The 17,525-nt window shown below is 32.5% G+C and overlaps 4 protein-coding genes across 7 annotated transcripts; 2 read left to right on the top strand and 2 right to left on the bottom strand.

The window, feature by feature from the left end:
* Positions 1-1,262: 1,262 nt before the first annotated feature.
* On the top strand, positions 1,263-3,188 carry LOC114195555 (galactinol synthase 2-like). Of its 3 annotated transcripts, none has more exons than XM_028086074.1 (4): positions 1,263-1,701; positions 1,813-2,268; positions 2,456-2,683; positions 2,821-3,188. In XM_028086074.1, the coding sequence occupies exons 1-3, from the start codon at positions 1,369-1,371 to the stop codon at positions 2,681-2,683; spliced, it is 1,017 nt and encodes a 338-aa protein (XP_027941875.1). In that variant the 5' UTR covers positions 1,263-1,368; the 3' UTR covers positions 2,821-3,188. The 3 variants fall into 3 exon arrangements, with proteins under 3 accessions (XP_027941875.1, XP_027941867.1, XP_027941884.1); XM_028086083.1 differs by having other exon boundaries at positions 1,264-1,701; positions 2,456-2,644; positions 2,821-3,168; XM_028086066.1 differs by having other exon boundaries at positions 2,456-3,186.
* Positions 3,189-8,208: 5,020 nt separating this feature from the next.
* Positions 8,209-10,455, bottom strand: LOC114173528 (ADP-ribosylation factor-like). 2 transcript variants are annotated; one of them, XM_028057995.1, is made up of 7 exons: positions 10,314-10,455; positions 9,924-10,082; positions 9,680-9,750; positions 8,973-9,092; positions 8,747-8,865; positions 8,572-8,653; positions 8,209-8,461 (listed from the first exon to the last, which is right to left on the bottom strand). In XM_028057995.1, the coding sequence occupies exons 2-7, from the start codon at positions 10,069-10,071 to the stop codon at positions 8,456-8,458; spliced, it is 546 nt and encodes a 181-aa protein (XP_027913796.1). In that variant the 5' UTR covers positions 10,072-10,082; positions 10,314-10,455; the 3' UTR covers positions 8,209-8,455. The 2 variants fall into 2 exon arrangements, with proteins under 2 accessions (XP_027913796.1, XP_027913804.1); XM_028058003.1 differs by having other exon boundaries at positions 10,206-10,447.
* A 1,050-nt stretch (positions 10,456-11,505) lies between these two features.
* On the bottom strand, positions 11,506-15,877 carry LOC114164102 (nitrogen regulatory protein P-II homolog). The gene is given in 9 exon segments (XM_028048629.1): positions 11,506-11,728; positions 11,730-11,764; positions 11,844-11,879; positions 12,599-12,668; positions 13,274-13,341; positions 14,671-14,758; positions 15,321-15,348; positions 15,485-15,530; positions 15,611-15,877. Coding segments are annotated over 9 exon segments (657 nt in total). The 5' UTR covers positions 15,798-15,877; the 3' UTR covers positions 11,506-11,629.
* Positions 15,878-15,952: 75 nt separating this feature from the next.
* LOC114164109 lies at positions 15,953-16,947 on the top strand. Its single transcript, XM_028048638.1, has 3 exons — positions 15,953-16,130; positions 16,270-16,344; positions 16,570-16,947. Exons 1-3 carry the CDS (start codon positions 15,960-15,962, stop codon positions 16,729-16,731), a joined length of 408 nt encoding a protein of 135 aa, XP_027904439.1. The 5' UTR covers positions 15,953-15,959; the 3' UTR covers positions 16,732-16,947.
* The last annotated feature ends 578 nt before the right edge of the window (positions 16,948-17,525 follow it).

Raw genomic sequence — 17,525 nt, forward strand, 5'->3', positions numbered from 1 at the left:
ATAAAAAATTAAATTATTTTAATTTTATTTTAAAAAATCATTATTATAACTATATACTAAAAATACTTTCAATTTTTACATATAATACTTTTAAATAACAGGAATTGTAAACACAAATACACATCGAGATGAAAAGATATTAAAAGAAATACTAATTAAACATTTCGTCTCATTATTAATTATTATAGACATGAATGATTTTTTTAATAATAATAATAATAGTAATTATAATCATATTCAGTATATTATTCATCATGATAAATTTTTTTCTATTAATTAAGTATATGTAAATATAGAGTTGGATATTAAAGAAATTAAATATGTAATATATTTATTGATATTTTTAGTTAGTAAAATTAATATAGTATTAAATATTGAATTGATTTAATTGAAATATAAATATTTCAGAAAAACATCTACATTTTTAGTTTAAATTTAAAATTAATATCTAGCAGCCCTTCTTTACTAAACCAATATGATTTCCTTTTTGTTAATTTATTAACAGTTGGTGAACTTAATAATGTAATAGATGAAGAAATGATTAGATATAATAACAACTCGAACATTAACTAGACCGACGTTTATCACGTGAATACAATCTTTCTGTTTAGTTTAATAACACTTGGTAATTTTAGTAATAGAATAGATGAAAAACTATAATATATAATACAGCAGTGAAACGTGTATCACATTAATATAGTCTTTTTTGTTAATTTATTAAAAACTTGTTGAATAGATTACACACAAAAGGAGGCAAAAGGTAGTACTTTAAGGACAACCTCTGATATTCAATTATTCAAATAAAATTGAAAATTATACTTTAATATTTTCTTACAGTCCATCAATCTAACAATTTATTTGTATTAAAGATTCCAAACATTATTTCTATCAAAGATTCCATACAAAATGTTTTCTTTTTAACAGAAGTTTAGTGATCGATTAATAAATATTTTAAATATATTATTATGTATTATTTTGATTGATTCGGTGTGATGTAATTTTGTGTATGTGGAAAGATGAGAAGTCTAGTCCACCAGAATCTTTGAGAGCCCGAGCCTATTCCAGTGTCTTCTACATCCAGCGCGGTCATTACTCTTTCCAGAACCTTCCCATAATAATTCTCAACCGTCGGATATATCTCTAGGACACGTGTCAAACGCAGATGCTCAGATGTCGTAAATTGCATGATCAAATGTAGCCACAAGTTCCTGAAATCACACTAAGGAATCCTCACCACCTCTTCCATTTCTTTATATATCAGCACTCACCTTCTCCATTCTCCACCATCACAACTTCAACGATCCTCTCTCTTATTCTCTCACACTCTCTCTCTAAGCACTGAACTTCTTTCTACCACGTTCACCAAACATGGCCCCTGAACTTGTCCCCACCGTCACAAAATCCACGGCCTCCTTCACCAGCCCCACCACCCTGCCACCACGTGCTTATGTCACATTCCTTGCCGGAAACGGTGACTATGTAAAAGGGGTGGTTGGTCTTGCCAAAGGCTTACGGAAGGTCAAAACCGCCTACCCATTGGTGGTGGCCTGCCTCCCTGACGTGCCGGAAGACCACCGTAAGATCCTTAAATCTCAGGGCTGTATCGTCCGTGAGATTGAACCCGTTTACCCACCAGAAAACCAGACCCAGTTCGCTATGGCTTATTACGTCATCAACTATTCCAAGCTCCGTATATGGGAGGTACGTAAATTATTATTATTATTATACTTTTTTTATACTTAAAATTATTGAAGTCTTATATACTTTGAATTAAAGTAAAAATTAACTGGAATTGTATTATGGTTGCTGCAGTTTGTAGAGTACAGTAAGATGATATACTTGGACGGAGACATTCAAGTATTTGAGAACATAGACCACTTGTTTGACCTACCTGACGGTAACTTTTACGCCGTGATGGACTGTTTCTGTGAGAAGACATGGAGTCACAGTCCTCAGTACAAGGTAGGGTACTGTCAGCAGTGTCCAGAAAAGGTGCAGTGGCCCACCGAATTGGGCCAGCCCCCTGCTCTTTACTTCAACGCCGGCATGTTTGTTTTTGAGCCTAGCATGACCACTTACCATGACCTACTGAAAACGTTGAAAGTCACTACTCCCACATCGTTTGCAGAACAGGACTTCTTGAACATGTACTTCAAGGACATTTATAAGCCAATTCCTCTGACCTACAACCTTGTTCTCGCGATGCTGTGGCGTCACCCAGAAAATGTCAACCTTGAGGAAGTCAAGGTTGTTCACTACTGTGCAGCGGTATGGACTAAACTGGACTAAACTAAACATTGGTCTAACCTAACATGTAATTTAATTAATGAACATATAGTTTAATTAATGAATCATTTTCATTGGTCTAACCTAACATATAACTTAATTAATGAATCATTTGTTGTTGTGAGTACATGGGAATTGAAAAATGGTTATTTTTGTGAAATATTTTTAGGGGTCGAAGCCTTGGAGATATACTGGGAAAGAAGAGAATATGCAGAGGGAGGACATAAAGATGCTGGTGCGTAAATGGTGGGATATCTACAACGATGCTTCGCTTGATTACAAGCCATTAGGGGCAAGTGAAGCTTCAGTGGATGGTGTTGACATGGAACCATTGGAACCATTGGGACATCTACCAAAGGTTGTTCAACGTGTTCTTGCTGCACCTTCAGCAGCTTAGGTTGAAATACATATTATGTTCATATCAAATGGTGACAAAAACAAAGTAAAAAAATTATAAAGATTGCAAAAAGAGAATGAGAAGGAGTATATGAGAGACTTTAAGGTCTAATTTCTTTCTTTTTCTTTTCCCTGTAGATGCAGGGAGTGATCGTGCATTGCTTTTGAAAGAACCTCGCCACCATCTTCTATGTGTATTTTGTTCTCTAAGAGATCTTTTTCTTTAAGGTTTTTTTTTTTTTTTATTTCTTTGATGTGGCGTTTGTTAAGGTAGGTGGGGTCTGATCATAATTGTCTGGATCTGGTTTTTGTCCACACGAATGTGTTAATTATGTATATTTCTGCAGTCACCGTTTCTAGTATGGACTTTATCATGTCATTGTAATAATTCTAGGGCAATCCTTAAAGATGAAGGAAAACTGATATGTCCATTTTTATGGTCAGAGACCCTTGTTTGTTTCATGTGAAATTACAAAGTGTTTTCAATGTGATGACCATTTAGAATATACATTGCTTGATGAAGTAAAAATGAGAACTGTGGTGAGGAATGGTTTGAAACCCTTAAGCTTATTCGTAACAAAAGTGAAATGATTTCTGCAACTGACATCACATTTCATCTGTCCCCCACCTTGAAGCAAGGGTTTAGTACAAGAACAAGCAAATGAATCATAATACTTTTACTTCTTTATATTATTCAGTACCCTATCTGTAATCATTCTTATAATAATTATGTTATAAGAACTTACAACTGTTAAAAACATTACATTTTTTAGTGTAAAATGCGTTAATTCTGGAATAGTTAGATCAATTTGAAAGGATGAGTTGCCTGACATGATACTACTGTAAATGATTTTAAATACAGTCAAGTCTACATAAAGCTTTTGCAACAATCTTTTACTCCACATAAATCAATTTTCCATTTCAGACACTAAATTTAAAGGTTTAGATGATTCTTGATTCTGACCTAATTGATGTTTTGTATATTCTTTCTTTCAATTCTAATGTGATTTATATTTCTAAAGTGGTCTTTGATATTTTGCAAATTAACTTTTCTTTATTCATCTTTTCATATTCAATTACAATATTATTTTGACGATGATGTAGTTGAAGTTTAAGAGGTATGCACTGACTCCAAATAGTAAAATTGTTTTACTGAAGAAAATTCTCATTCTATTAATAATGATCTAAACTTTATATCTAGTACTCGACATTACAAGATATCCTTCCATCTATAAACTACTTGGTATGCAAAAGTTTTCCACTTATCTTGTTAACCTTCTATTGTTATGTAAACCTTCTAAGATACTTTATCTTAAACGTAAGTGTTTTTTTGTTATCAGTAAATAATTATATAATTATACTAGAATATCTGAAGTGTTTGAACTCATTTACTTTACAAAGTATATACATACATTCTTCATCGTATTCTTACAAAAAACTCAACAATACGATGATGTAATGTCATGGTTGTCAAATAAGGAATATGATAAAAACAAACTTACTATAAGCTCTTCCAAAAACTGGTTAACTGCTGAATGTTTATCAACAGGTTCTCTGTTTGGTAGCTCCCACCATGCAGATATGCATTTATGATGGCATGCTATAATCATGTTTTCTTGACTAATACTGTATGATGGAATCTTGCTTTTTCAGATGCAATTTTCAATTTTCAATTTTCAGCATGTTATTCCTCAGGATCCTATTCTCTTCCTTTTGTTTTGCATCCATAGTTCTTTCAAACTGGTTATGCATATTTCAGTTCAATATATGCCTTGATTGTTCATTACAAAAATTAGAACAAAAATCCAATAGATTGCTAATTTTATGTTTATTGATCCCTTTACAACCTATTAGGCTTGATTGTCCTAGTTCTCATTCCTTTCTTCAATACATTCTCACTCAGCCTATACTAGTTTAGTCAATACCACTTACAATTTAAATTATTCTTAGTTACAACTCTGTACTTTAAAACCCTCTAAGCAAAATGTTGAGTTGATGTTAACACTTTTACCTCCCAGAACCTGCAAAATATTTCATTTTAAAGCTTATTATATGCTAGTTTGCTTGGAAGAGGGGATGTAATTTAATTTTTAGAGGGTTGATACAGGATATTATACTTGAGATACGTGTAGAGTAGAACATGAAACAGTTAATCATCTATTCTTAAACGGTAAGATAACTACTCATGTGGGGAACTTATGTAATAGATGAGTGGAGTTTACAATGCACATTATAATTTAGTACAAAAACATTTCCAGCCATTTACCCTACTAGAATTAAATTACAAACAAAATTTAGGTTGAAGATGTATCTGGATAGCAGTAATATGGGATATATGGAACATAGGAACAAAAATCATCTTCAAGGGGAATAAGGTTGATGTTTTATAGGTGCATACTTTAGCACAGGTGAAAGCATAAAGTTAGATAACAAATAAACATCCTAATGAAAAATTTAAAGAAAAGAAACACACCAACAAGAAATACTAAGAAATGCTAAGATAAGCTAATGCATTTAAGGAAAAATAATGAAAAAATAATTTATAAATGAAGAATTGATATAAAATTTATAGATCTGGTATTCATGAAATCAACTATTCTTCCTATTTTTCCATATATCCATTTCTCAATTACTCATCCGGTAGACGTTCTCTTTACGGTCTAACATAAAAATTCATAAAATTGACAAATCATTCAACAACTATCTAACGTCAAATCACACTACTTTATCTAAATATTTTAGTTAAAAAATTAACTCCAAACAATTCACATTCATCAAATCATATACTAAATATCGGCCCACAATGTTCACCCAATGAACAGACAATTATTATCCCAGTGTTACTGAAACAACAAAAATAATTTTACACTCTGCTTTCAGAAGAATAGTGTATTGAATAGATTTGTGAAACTTTGCACCTGTTATGCTTGCTATCAAATCATCCAATTAATGTTACATCATTCAGGACCAATGTTCCCAAATCAAGCCATGACAAGATTAACTCCACTAGCTACCTAAGTATGATCATTTTGTATATCATACTGTTTGCCATTGTGAGTAAGATACTGGTTGAGTTAGGATAGTCTTACCTTCGAAATCCTCTGTCAATATACTTTGACATATTAAACAATAATATTTTTTATTAATAATAGCAACTAAACACTAAATTTATACACTAAATTTATTGTTCTAAGCTAAACAAAACATAAAAAATTTAAACAAACAAAAATTAAAGTTATTTTTTTTCTACGAGAATATCATACTCAACTTAACTCTATTCTTTATAAGAATATTAATATCTCAAATTTACTTATTTCAACAATTTCAACATCACATTTATATCACAATTGGTCATAAATAAAGACAAAAATCCGTAAGAGCTTAACATATGAGCTTTTATCAGCTCAATGTCTCATTCTATAACAAGAAATTCATACATTTATCCCCTTTCACCGATAACGTTTTTCTTCAAGATATTTAGTCTCTGATTTTTGTCAAAGTCACAATCACACCAGCACCATCACCATTATACAATAACACAAATTCAGTACTCTTCAAAGAAATTTCTAATACGTTAATGCATAAGAGTTGTTTTATAATTCATTATCAATAAAATATATATCCATCTCCAACCAAAAGATTAGATAACTAAAGCTTCACAATTTCACTCAATCAAACCTCACTAAATTATTTACAGTTTTGCAATTATCACTTATCTTTTTAAAGTAAGTTTAAATGATCAACTTTCCTTACCTCAATGTGGGTTCCTAAAACAGACCATTCTCTATATAACTTTTCCTTTTTGAATTTCACTCTTTCTACACACGCAATAGGACCTAAATAATGATTAGAGCGTGATTCTAAAATTTCAAAATAGATAGAATACCATTTTGAAGGCAAAAGAGATAATGTAATTGAAATAAGACTACATGAAAAAGAGAAAACATATTGCTTTAAAGAAAAAGGGTAGAAATTGTACTTACTCCATCTCGAAATACATTCGGTTCAAAATGACCCTTAACCTTTGGCTACTCAGTGGTGCTATCAGTTTCTGAAATGGATGCACATGGAGAGAAAAATTGAGAGAAAAAGATTGAGGAATGAGGGTTTGGGTGAGAATATGGCTTGAAAGAAAAATAACAAAGGAGGTGCAACCTTTTTTTTTAAATTTCTCTTCCTCATCTCTCTTTTATAAAAATTATAAAACTATTTTATTATATTCATATTTTAGTCTTGTCTTAAGCTCTCGTGGCGGCTTTTGTTCTCTTTTCTGCAGCTCTCGCCGCACATAATCGTACAATAAACATCCGTTTAATTTTATACTTATTTAAGTCTGCATACAGTCTAAATTTGCATTTGGAAAGGAAAAAATTTCAGATCAATAATTGTTACTTTATTGTGAGAAAAAATCAAAGTCACGTGAAATGTGAAGTCATCTGACGATTATTTTCAATTCGTTCATGTGTGATTGTCGATTGACCATTTTATAAAATAAACTAAGGGTGAAAAACACTATTTGAACTTGATTTAACTAATCTGATTATAGATTACAAGTAGGGGGAACTTGATTTCTAATAATTTATAGATAACATCGCGTTGGTCAACTTCAACTTCGTTCAAACCTCGTTCATGATTTACTCGATATCTTTTAGGATTTATTATATGACTCATTGTTTAGAATATTTATTTAATATTTTTCTATTTAAATTAATTTTAGAAAATATTTTTGTTTTTAAAAATATCTTTCAATTTTAGAAATTAATTATTATTTAAAATAACGAAATAAAGATTGAGATATTGTAAATATTTTATATATATATATATATATAAAGAATACACCAATAAAATAAAATAATAAATTTCTTTATATAATATATATTTTATATTTATCCTATATCTCATCTTCATATTTTCATAATCACTCAAATTTTTTAACATCCATAATATTCATACTATAATTATATTATCCTTATTATTTTATATTGTAATTATATAACTTTTAAAACTTTACAAGTTTGTATTTCAATTAAAATCACATTAAACTCTTAGCCTGTCCACATGGTTTATCATAAGGTCTTCTTGATAACATAGGAACCGTTCTAGCCGACCCTATGATGGACACCAACATGTTCCTACCTGAACTTTGGAACAAGCTTAGACCAAGAACTCTAAAATAATTTGTCCGTTCTTAAATACTCATTCTCCTCCTCACATTATACGATAAATCCCCGGAGAGCGCTAAAATATGGCATAGGAGGGTTATTTCAGACACATCCTATTTTTACGCACACATAGTAATACATAATGATAAGATAACCTCCTAGAACTCCCAAAACTAAGAACTTGAATTGTGACAAATCTAGAAATCGTCTTCTAGGATACATACGTATCAATAATAAATATTTTTTGGCAATGATATAAATTTGATTTTAATTATTAAATTTTTTAATACTCAAGATACATTTTTTTTATCAGTGTATCAGAAATGTATATCGTATCTTAATTTCAAAATTGTCATCGGTGTGGTAGTATCAACGCACCATAGGCAAAATTGACTTCTAAAATCAATGGGTAAACAGTGTCTTCTGATTATACACGGAAAAGAATTCAAATTATTTTGATATTAGGTTGTAAATATATTGTTCTTTATCAAAGACAAATAATACATGCTAGATGAGATAAAAGATTCTAAACAAGGTAACCGCATCAAACATCGGAAGTCACAATCGCTATAAACTCAACCAAAATCCAAGCAATCCACAAATGATGATCACTATGCCTGCAATCACAAATCAATTAAAAGAAAAACATTAGTTAAGGCCTTCATATGAAATCTGTTAAACTGTATTTAGAATTGCTGAATCCCAGAGAATAATATTTCGTATTAACCTTGTTTGCAATGTTGTTTGAGAGCCAGTCAAGTCCTTCGTAAAGTCCTTCACCAGATGTGGCACATGTGCTCTGGATATACCTGCATGTGAAGAACATGGCCACTAGGTAAGGGAGAAAGGAGAGAGGGGATTTAAGAGACAAGTAAACCGCTGACAGAAATATTTTATATTACCAGTGGCGCTGACGGAGAGAATGAAGACCAAGTTTGTCAGTTATTTCGGCAGCATTCATAGCATTTGGAAGATCTTGCTTGTTAGCAAAAACAAGAAGCACAGCATCTCTCAACTCATCCTGACAAAAGTTACAGCCAGACAAGAGAAATCACAAAGTTAATCTAGGAAACTAAGTCCTCTAAAATAAACTAAATTCTCACATTCAATCATTATCTATTCTGTTACCTCATTCAACATCCTGTGCAGCTCGTCTCTAGCTTCCACAACACGATCTCGGTCATTGCTATCAACCACAAATATAAGACCTTGGGTATTTTGGAAGTAATGTCTCCACAAAGGACGGATCTAGCAGGGAACACGTGTCAATGTTCACTACTGTATCGATAATTTTTTTTTCCTAATGATTCTGCGATAAAAATACATAGCAGAGGAGGCCAAATGTAGGACAATTCAAGCCATACATAGAAGGCTACCCCCATAGTGGTAACAAGCTGGATGTGCAGCACCGTAGCCAGATCTTACTACAGTACTGGATCCGAGCAACAGATGACAAGCACTAAAAAAGAGAGACTAAAAACTGCTAATTTAGCTTATGATTTCCTTTTTAACATGTTTGGATCAAAATTAATAAATGTACTCACAAAATAATGCATTACCAGCACTATTCAAATGAAGAAAAAGTATTACAAAACTAATCAAATGCACCCGCAAACAAAATACGCATTTTGAATCACATCGATCTTGTAATGGAGAGAGTGTGTATGAAGGGTACCATCAAATTATTATTCACCACCCAAAATTACTAGTATCAGAATTAATGTTTACTTTCTCTAAGGTAACCAATGAAACCATTCTAAATCATTAACAAGCATTCCATCAGGACATCAATTTATATAGACAACGGTAACGAAAGTAAAATGAAAAAGAAATACCTTGTCCTGGCCACCGACATCCCAAACAGTGAAGCTGATGTTCTTATATTCCACAGTTTCCACATTAAACCCTACACCGAACGTTACATATTAGCAAAAACCGCATCCCTTATTTTTCGGTTCTTTCGCATTTTATTTTATTCTATTGTCACGTTTATTGAAGAGTACGTAATTTAACATTGGATTTAATTGACGGAAAGAAATTGGGAGAAAAAAAAAAAGTAAAAGAAAGAGAGAAATATACCAATGGTGGGAATGGTGGTGACGATCTCTCCGAGCTTGAGTTTGTAGAGAATGGTTGTCTTACCGGCGGCGTCGAGACCGACCATAAGTATACGCATCTCCTTCTTCGCAAACAAGCGACTGAAAAGCTTGGTGAACGAGAGCCCCATTTTCAACTATTCTGAAACAATCACAAACATAAACGTTAAAACAGCATCGGTGCAATCGTTATGTTACCCTAATTAACACAGGAAATTGGAATTGGAAAAGAGATGGAAGATCGAAAAGTTGTGAGAGAATATACGTCGCAGATGGAGGCGGAATCGTGAATTGTGACACGGATCGAGAAGGTGGGGCGTTTGAGAATTAAAACGATAAAGAAAAAAATGTGAGAGAGAAGAGAAGAACTTGCCTTAGAGATATGAGAAAGAGGAAGTTGTATTGGGGAACTTGCGATGAGATCTGCGTGGGGTGTTTGGGAGCGGAGAGCGTTTAGTAAATGATTTGGTGAGGGGGTTTCTACGGTTCCTTATGCGCTCTCCACTTTTCAAAATCATACAAAAAGGTACTGGTCAAAATTGGGTGGTCTCAAATTCTCCAATAAACAAATATTTCTCTAGTATTCAAAATTATAAATAAAAATTACGTATAATAATATACAAAAAAAATTATCTTTTTATTCACATTTCAAAATATCAATTTTATCCTTTAAATATAATAAATATAATTTTAATTTATATATTAACTTAATAATTACAATATTATCATTTATATAATATCATGCATATTTAAAAAATACATACATACAGACATAATAGTACCTGTATTTGTACTAGTGCTTTATAATATTTATTTTATTTTTCACATTACACTTAAATATAAAGTTATAACTGTAAAGACTACACGAATTATTACATTTTTTTTTAGTTTTTATTTACAGTTTGCATACCATTGACACCTGTGTGTATTGGTTTATTAAAAAGATAAATTTCTATTTTTAAAAATCAATTTGTTCTTTTGCTTTCTCTTCAATAAAAAAAAAAACTGTGCTTCTTTGCCTTTATATTTTTTCATCTCAACCAAATCGCATAGAAGTCTACTTTCAAGAATTTTTTTTATGATAAAATCATGAGACTGAAATTGGCTTTAGTTTCTTCATGTATTGGCAGTGATAGCTTATGGGGAAATTGGTTTTAGTGATCAAACTATATTTTACGTTGTATAATGTTTTATTTATAACAAATTATATCTTTTAATATATATAATACAACATTTAATTTACAATTTGATTATAAATAATATTCAAATTGTTATATTATGTCTTCAAATCAAGCATTTCAATTCTACACAAATAGAATTGAATCTTTCTTAAATTATGTTTCAGTCTAAATTGACAAGACAGATTTTATATTTCAAAATTCCAGTCTTATAAACGTAATTGGATTAGACTCCCTTCCTTATCAGAGAGTTTAAAAAACTAACTTAAACTTGGGAAAATAAAGTGCACATTATTTTACCTGGGCTCTAAACTAAATTTCTTAATGCACTAAGTCTACTAATGTCATTAATTTATTACATCACATACAACTTGACATCATATGACATGGCGCTAATTGAAGTAATCCGGCATTTGTTTATTATTTTTTCACAATTTTCATCACTGTCCTTTCAACAGTCTGTCATACATCCTCACACAGTGGAGTGGAAATATAAATCACAAGACATTCCTCATTCCACAAGGGAAAAGGAAAGGGTAAGAGAAAAAGATGGCAAATGCTGATCTTTCTGTTCCAACCAGTCATACAGCAGATAACATGTCACTTCTCCCACCAGTCATCCTCTCTGCTTGCTCCCCACGTTCACCTGAAAATTTTATACTCAACATCATTACAAATGCTCACTACCATTTTTTTTTCGACAATTCCAGGGAGAAAATGGTTACCTGTCCGTATTCTTATAACATCTGAGACGGGGATCACTGCACAATCAAAGTTTTATTAGAAACGTGATTCCATATCGAGGCCATTACATTTACTTGCCGAATCTAGAAATTAGAGTTTAATTGAGTCTAAATTTTCTACTGAATATTAAAATATTGTAAAAACATTTTTAATATATTTTAAAACTTCAAAATCAATGTACATCAGAGGATCGACACAAAAATATACAACATAGAATCCAAATTCAGTTTAATTCGTATTTCAGAACTTGACAAGAGGAGACATGACACAGGAAATACGCATCAAGACTAAGGTGCTTATATAAGTATAAATCTAATAATTCATGAATCTTAAGATCAATCTTAACGGTTTCTAGGGAATATAATATTTAATATATTAATACAAAGGGCAGGAGAGGTAAAAGTGAAAGCAAAAGGTCAAAAAGGTACCACTTCTCTATACATAACATACAGAAAAAAGAAACGAAAAGATTTTCAGCTTGTGAACATAATCCTATTTGTTGTCTCAGACAGCATAATTCATTTCAGTTGCCACTACATTACAATACAGAATAACCTTTTGTCCAGGACCCAAGAAGGGTGATATCTGGGAGAAAAAAAGCCTAATTTTCCTTGACTAAAACAGACATATTTATATCCCTAGATTGGCAATGATCCAAACAGAAAAATAAAATAAAATAAAACTGCTAATGGACCACAATGTTTAATTAACCACTAGATAGATTTCCAGGTCTTACAGAAAATTTTGCCATCACCAATCTCCCCAGTCCTTGCCTCCTCGATAATTTTGTCAATCACTACCTCAACCTACAGACATGTGTGGTATTATCAGGGAATGAACATTTTTGTTGGTAGTTAAGAATGGTTAGTTTTCCTTCTAGAAATGTTTCCTGACTTATTTACGTGAAGAAAAAAAAAATCAAAAGAACATTGAAAGTGTTTATTGTATCTTATCCCGCCAATTTTTTTGGTTACAAAAACGATATTCTGTTTTTTCATTAATCGCTTTAAAATCCATAAACCCGACAATGACAGTCCTGTTACTGAAGTTATTAAGAGAGACAGAACAATGCAGATCAGTGGTAATGGAATTATCATATCCTTAAAAAGAGTTCGTGCTTTTATCTTCCAAATGGTTCTGTTCTGGTCGTGAAACCGGAGAAGATTCAAATCTATAGACAACAGATTTAGAACCGATGAAAAATTTAGCGCACCAAATTCCAATGATTATGGACATAATCACATTCATTTCAGATAATAGTAAGCATTTTAACATTGATATTTTGCAGACAAAATTGTCATTTAGAGGTTAAGGGCACTCTGGCAGTAACTAAGAAGTGTCTTGCGCTGATAAGAAAAGGAAGTCAAGTAGGTCTATGAAGCAGTGAAGTTACTACGAAGTGTCCGCATACCTGGTTCTTTTCCACTACTATTTCCATTTTAACTTTGGCAACAAAATTGCCTTCAGAAAATTCAGAGCCTGTGAAGAATAGCATATTAGTAAAAGACAATGGTGTGATGTAACCCATATGCATAAAAACATGTATATAACACATAACGAAAGGAAAAAAAATGTATTTCTTGAACTACTAATGATTAAAATAAGTTACGGACAGTGTTTAAAAACTCAAAGCATAGTTAAAGTTGGTTGATCACACAGGTATGTTGTACAAAATAAGACGGCGGCACTCACTGACTTTATCAAAGGAAACTCCCATGGGCAGTAGCTTACATAATCAGTAATTCACATCAACATCATGCCATACTCATTAATTTGAGAAACCAAAAAAAAGAAAAAAACACATCCAAACTATACTGAGATTGTGTGCTAAACATAAAAACACGGGAGAATAAGCAATCGAGCAATTTTCCTTAAATCTAAAAACAATAATTGGGACACAAGAAACGCACATGCTGTTAAACAGGGATTAAAACAATCCAAAATACTGAAAAACTAAGTCATAAAACCATAAATTTAAACCCTAAGTTAAAGAGTTAATTTCCAATGGAAATTGCATAAAATGAAAGAAAAGGTAAATGGAGATCTTTAAAGAATGGAAATGATAAAAGGCAAAAGAGGCAAATAAAAAAAGAGTTGGCTTTGGACAGAAGAGGATCCGTAAGATCAAGAAAGGAAGCGGAGTGCTCGCATCAGGATAACGAACTCGAGACTACGTTACTACATGGAGGAGTGCAAAGAGTATATAACATCCTATTTGTGGCAAAGGCATGACATGATGATAATGATCCTCTGGTTTTCTCTCTCTCGATTTTTTTTTTCAGGTTAAAGTTCATTTCCCTACTCTAAAATACTGCTACCTCATAGTAATCACCATCCATTCCGATAAATTCGTATTCTAATAATATCACGCTCATTTAATTCTTCTTCTCTTACACGTATATACATAACAAGATCTTTTGACTAGTCCTCTTGGCATGCCAAATGGAGAAAGAGACTCTAATAAGTGTAGTGAAGGAAGATATTTCACTTTACGCAATTTCCATCAGAACTGAACACTTTTCTTCCCGTATAAATTAGATTTATACTTTTATGACTTAGACTCAGTTTTTCACTCTTAAGAAGTGATTACTGATTTTTAGTTTCAAAATGAAAAAAATGGAATAAAGACATGTAAGACAAAAGAAATAAATCTTCTGCAGGATCACAACGCTTTTTAAGTTAAATTAAAGGTAAACTGGAAATACACATCATTTACTTCACACACAAGCCTAATATAGAAAGTCTTCTTTATGGGGAGGGAAAATATTCAGTTTTTAAGTATCACTAGACAGGCTACGTCTTACTTACCTCCCTGCCTCTCTTTTGCTCCACCCTGAGCACCAAAGCCCCTGATATCAGATACAGTGACACCGCGAATTCCCATTTTCAGCAAACCCTTCCGATCAAGAAAAGTAAAATTTAGCAACAGCATATACACAAAGGAACTTGGTAAATCTAATGGCTTAAAACAAAAACTACATGCAATATTAGCCAATCAAGATAATAATTATTTGAGAGAGGATAAGGTAGTTGCTTTTCTCTGACAGGCAATTGGGACAGACGCAAGATACAAACTGAGCATTTTTGGAAAGCAGTTGCACCCTTTCTACAACTACATTCAGAATAAACGAAACAAAGAGGAATCTTCTCAAAATATACATTCAACACCCGAAAGTGCTTTCAGAAGAGTTATCCAAACAAACACTCAATTAACTAAAAAAAAGGCAGAACTCTCAATCCAAGGACGATGCCCCATTTCATAGATAATCAGAGAGATATTAATCAAGTATTTTTCACCTTCTAACTTGCACCAACTGCCAACTTCTTAGCTCCACTTGAACATAACACAGGTATCAAACAAAATGCAGGGATGTTGGGACAGTGCAACAATATATTTACTGTTGATCAACAAAGTGTGTATAAATAAACTAAACCCTAAAAGAAATATAATGTCATACCGAAGAAACCTGAGGGACTCGCCAGGGCCTGGTCCACAAGAAATTGAACAAAATAAATCAGCGAATATATAAACAGGTAGCTAGAAAAACCCACTTCAACTAATTAATCACAGAGTAAACCTCTCCCTCCCCAAGCCACGGAAAAAGAGAATGGTTTTTGTAACCTGAGAATGGCTTCTACTTTATAAAACTTGGATTCTGGAACATAGTCTGGGAAAGAGAATAGTTCAAACAACAAATTAAGTAACAATATTAGCAGAGAGAGCTATAAAGAACGCGTGCATTTGTACCTGGAATATTCTGGGCTCTGATTTTGGGAAGAATCGCAGTATTTCCTCTGCGTCTTAGAACCACATTACGCTGAGAACAGTCACCAATACGCTTGCGGCTTAAGCTGGAACATGCTAAGGGTGTTTCGGCTTCCCTGAGGTGGAAACCAACAACACTAAAAACGTGAGTTCCCGTGATCGCAGCCATTGCTACTCGGAAGCACTAGGAGCTAAGCTAACGCTATTCTTTTTTAAGTTTCAACCAAAACAAGAAATAACAGTAATTTTATCCGTTTCTTTATTTGCATTTTGGTGTTACGTTAAAGAGGAAGCCCAACCCAATGAAAAATGGGCCGGCCCATTTGGGTTTATGTGTAGGAAACGACAACGACGGTTACGGATTTGGAAAACGAAGATGAGTAATTTCGTGTACAGAATCAGTACCGCGCAGGAGTGGGAGGAGTTGCAGAAAAATGGGTCCACTTTCGGTGGGGAGCTTGATAGGTCTTCCGGTTTCATCCATCTTAGCAACCTCGACCAGGTTAATTTTCATGCTTTTGTAATTTTTCCGATTCAGTTCTTTTTTTTTTTTTTTGTATTAATCGGACTCGGATGCAAGATTATGTCATAGTTCAAATTGATTCAGTGTTTTACTAAGTTACGATGTGATATCATTGCAGGTTCGGCCAACACTGCAGAATTTTTTCTTGAACAGCAAGTTGGAACTCCACCTGCTTCAAATTGATGCTAGAAAGGTTGCATGTACTTCTTCGCTATACTTTTAATGGCCAGGGTTTCATTCTTATTCTTGGAAATTATGGCTTTTTGTAAGATGAACTTAACATTGCGAATTACTTTCATTAATTCAAGGAAACAGAGTGAAACATACAAGTTTTTGGAAGCTATATTTATGAGTAATAAAAAGTGGCAAACTTGCGTGTTATGCTCTAATGTAATATTTTCTGTGTGATATCCCTCAGCTTGGTGATGGTTTGATTTATGAAATTGTGGATGGTTCAACTAGCTTCCCTCATTTCTATGGGCCATCTAGAAGCTTTGTTCCTCTCTTACTTGATGCAGTAACAAAGGCTGAGAAGCTAACTCCCTCAGATGGTGGATTCAGTTGTAGTTTGCTTGGTTAAGTACCCTGCTGATTAATTATGTCATTTTCAGATGATGGATGCTGTGATATTACTGTTAGAATCCTATATGGCTTCATAGTCCGTGTTTTATGTTTACATAACTCAATGAACATTCTACTCTTTTTTTCATGAGAATTGGATGCACAAAATTGAAGGAAAACAATTGTACTATAATTGAAGGTTTTATGTATGGAGTAATAATCTTAACATAATGTATTCTTCAAGAGTTTGCATGTTAAACGTTATAACTGATCTACATTAGTACATGTTCTCTAGTAGACGGTTTTCTGTTTCTTCACCAGATACTGCTCCAAGTAACTGACTTTACTCACTCCAAAATACCTTTCGGCCACTGTTTTATGCTTTTATTATACGTATATCGGAAAAGTCTCATTTTTGCTTTTTCAAAATATAAATTCACGTCCTCAAAGAGAATAATAGTATATAATAATGAGGAAATAAGACTCTCTACCATGTCTTTGAGCTCATGTTAAGCCTTATAAGTTTGTATGATCATACTCGAAGGTCTATTAGATACAAGCTTATTAAGCTCAAACTTTAATGTATCATATCTGAACCCGTTGGCCTTTGATTAATGTATCAAACATCAATGTATCATATTTGTATGCTCATCATTTTTTCATCTCGAATTTTTAGAATCCAATTAGGATTTTTTTTTTTTATATCTCTTGCATTCGTGTTTGATCTTATATTTTGGGAAAATTTTACAATTTTTGTTTCACTAAAAAGTTTAGCATGAAGATTAAAAAAAGTTGATGTATAATATAATAAGC

Source organism: Vigna unguiculata, chromosome 1 (assembly GCF_004118075.2).
Source record: "Vigna unguiculata cultivar IT97K-499-35 chromosome 1, ASM411807v1, whole genome shotgun sequence".
Taxonomy (NCBI): Eukaryota; Viridiplantae; Streptophyta; class Magnoliopsida; order Fabales; family Fabaceae; genus Vigna; species Vigna unguiculata.

Excerpts from the sequence above, each read along its gene's own strand:
- LOC114173528 (XM_028057995.1), bottom strand. The coding sequence starts at position 10,071 with ATGGGGCTCTCGTTCACCAAGCTTTTCAGTCGCTTGTTTGCGAAGAAG. Across the intron at positions 9,093-9,679 it reads ATGTCGGTGGCCAGGACAAG|ATCCGTCCTTTGTGGAGACA; the intron begins GTATTTCTTTTT and ends GTTCCCTGCTAG. Across the intron at positions 8,866-8,972 it reads TGCACAGGATGTTGAATGAG|GATGAGTTGAGAGATGCTGT; the intron begins GTAACAGAATAG and ends AACTTTTGTCAG.
- LOC114195555 (XM_028086074.1), top strand. The coding sequence starts at position 1,369 with ATGGCCCCTGAACTTGTCCCCACCGTCACAAAATCCACGGCCTCCTTC. Across the intron at positions 1,702-1,812 it reads CCAAGCTCCGTATATGGGAG|TTTGTAGAGTACAGTAAGAT; the intron begins GTACGTAAATTA and ends TGGTTGCTGCAG. Across the intron at positions 2,269-2,455 it reads TTGTTCACTACTGTGCAGCG|GGGTCGAAGCCTTGGAGATA; the intron begins GTATGGACTAAA and ends AAATATTTTTAG.
- LOC114164109 (XM_028048638.1), top strand. The coding sequence starts at position 15,960 with ATGTGTAGGAAACGACAACGACGGTTACGGATTTGGAAAACGAAGATG. Across the intron at positions 16,131-16,269 it reads ATCTTAGCAACCTCGACCAG|GTTCGGCCAACACTGCAGAA; the intron begins GTTAATTTTCAT and ends ATATCATTGCAG. Across the intron at positions 16,345-16,569 it reads TTCAAATTGATGCTAGAAAG|CTTGGTGATGGTTTGATTTA; the intron begins GTTGCATGTACT and ends GATATCCCTCAG.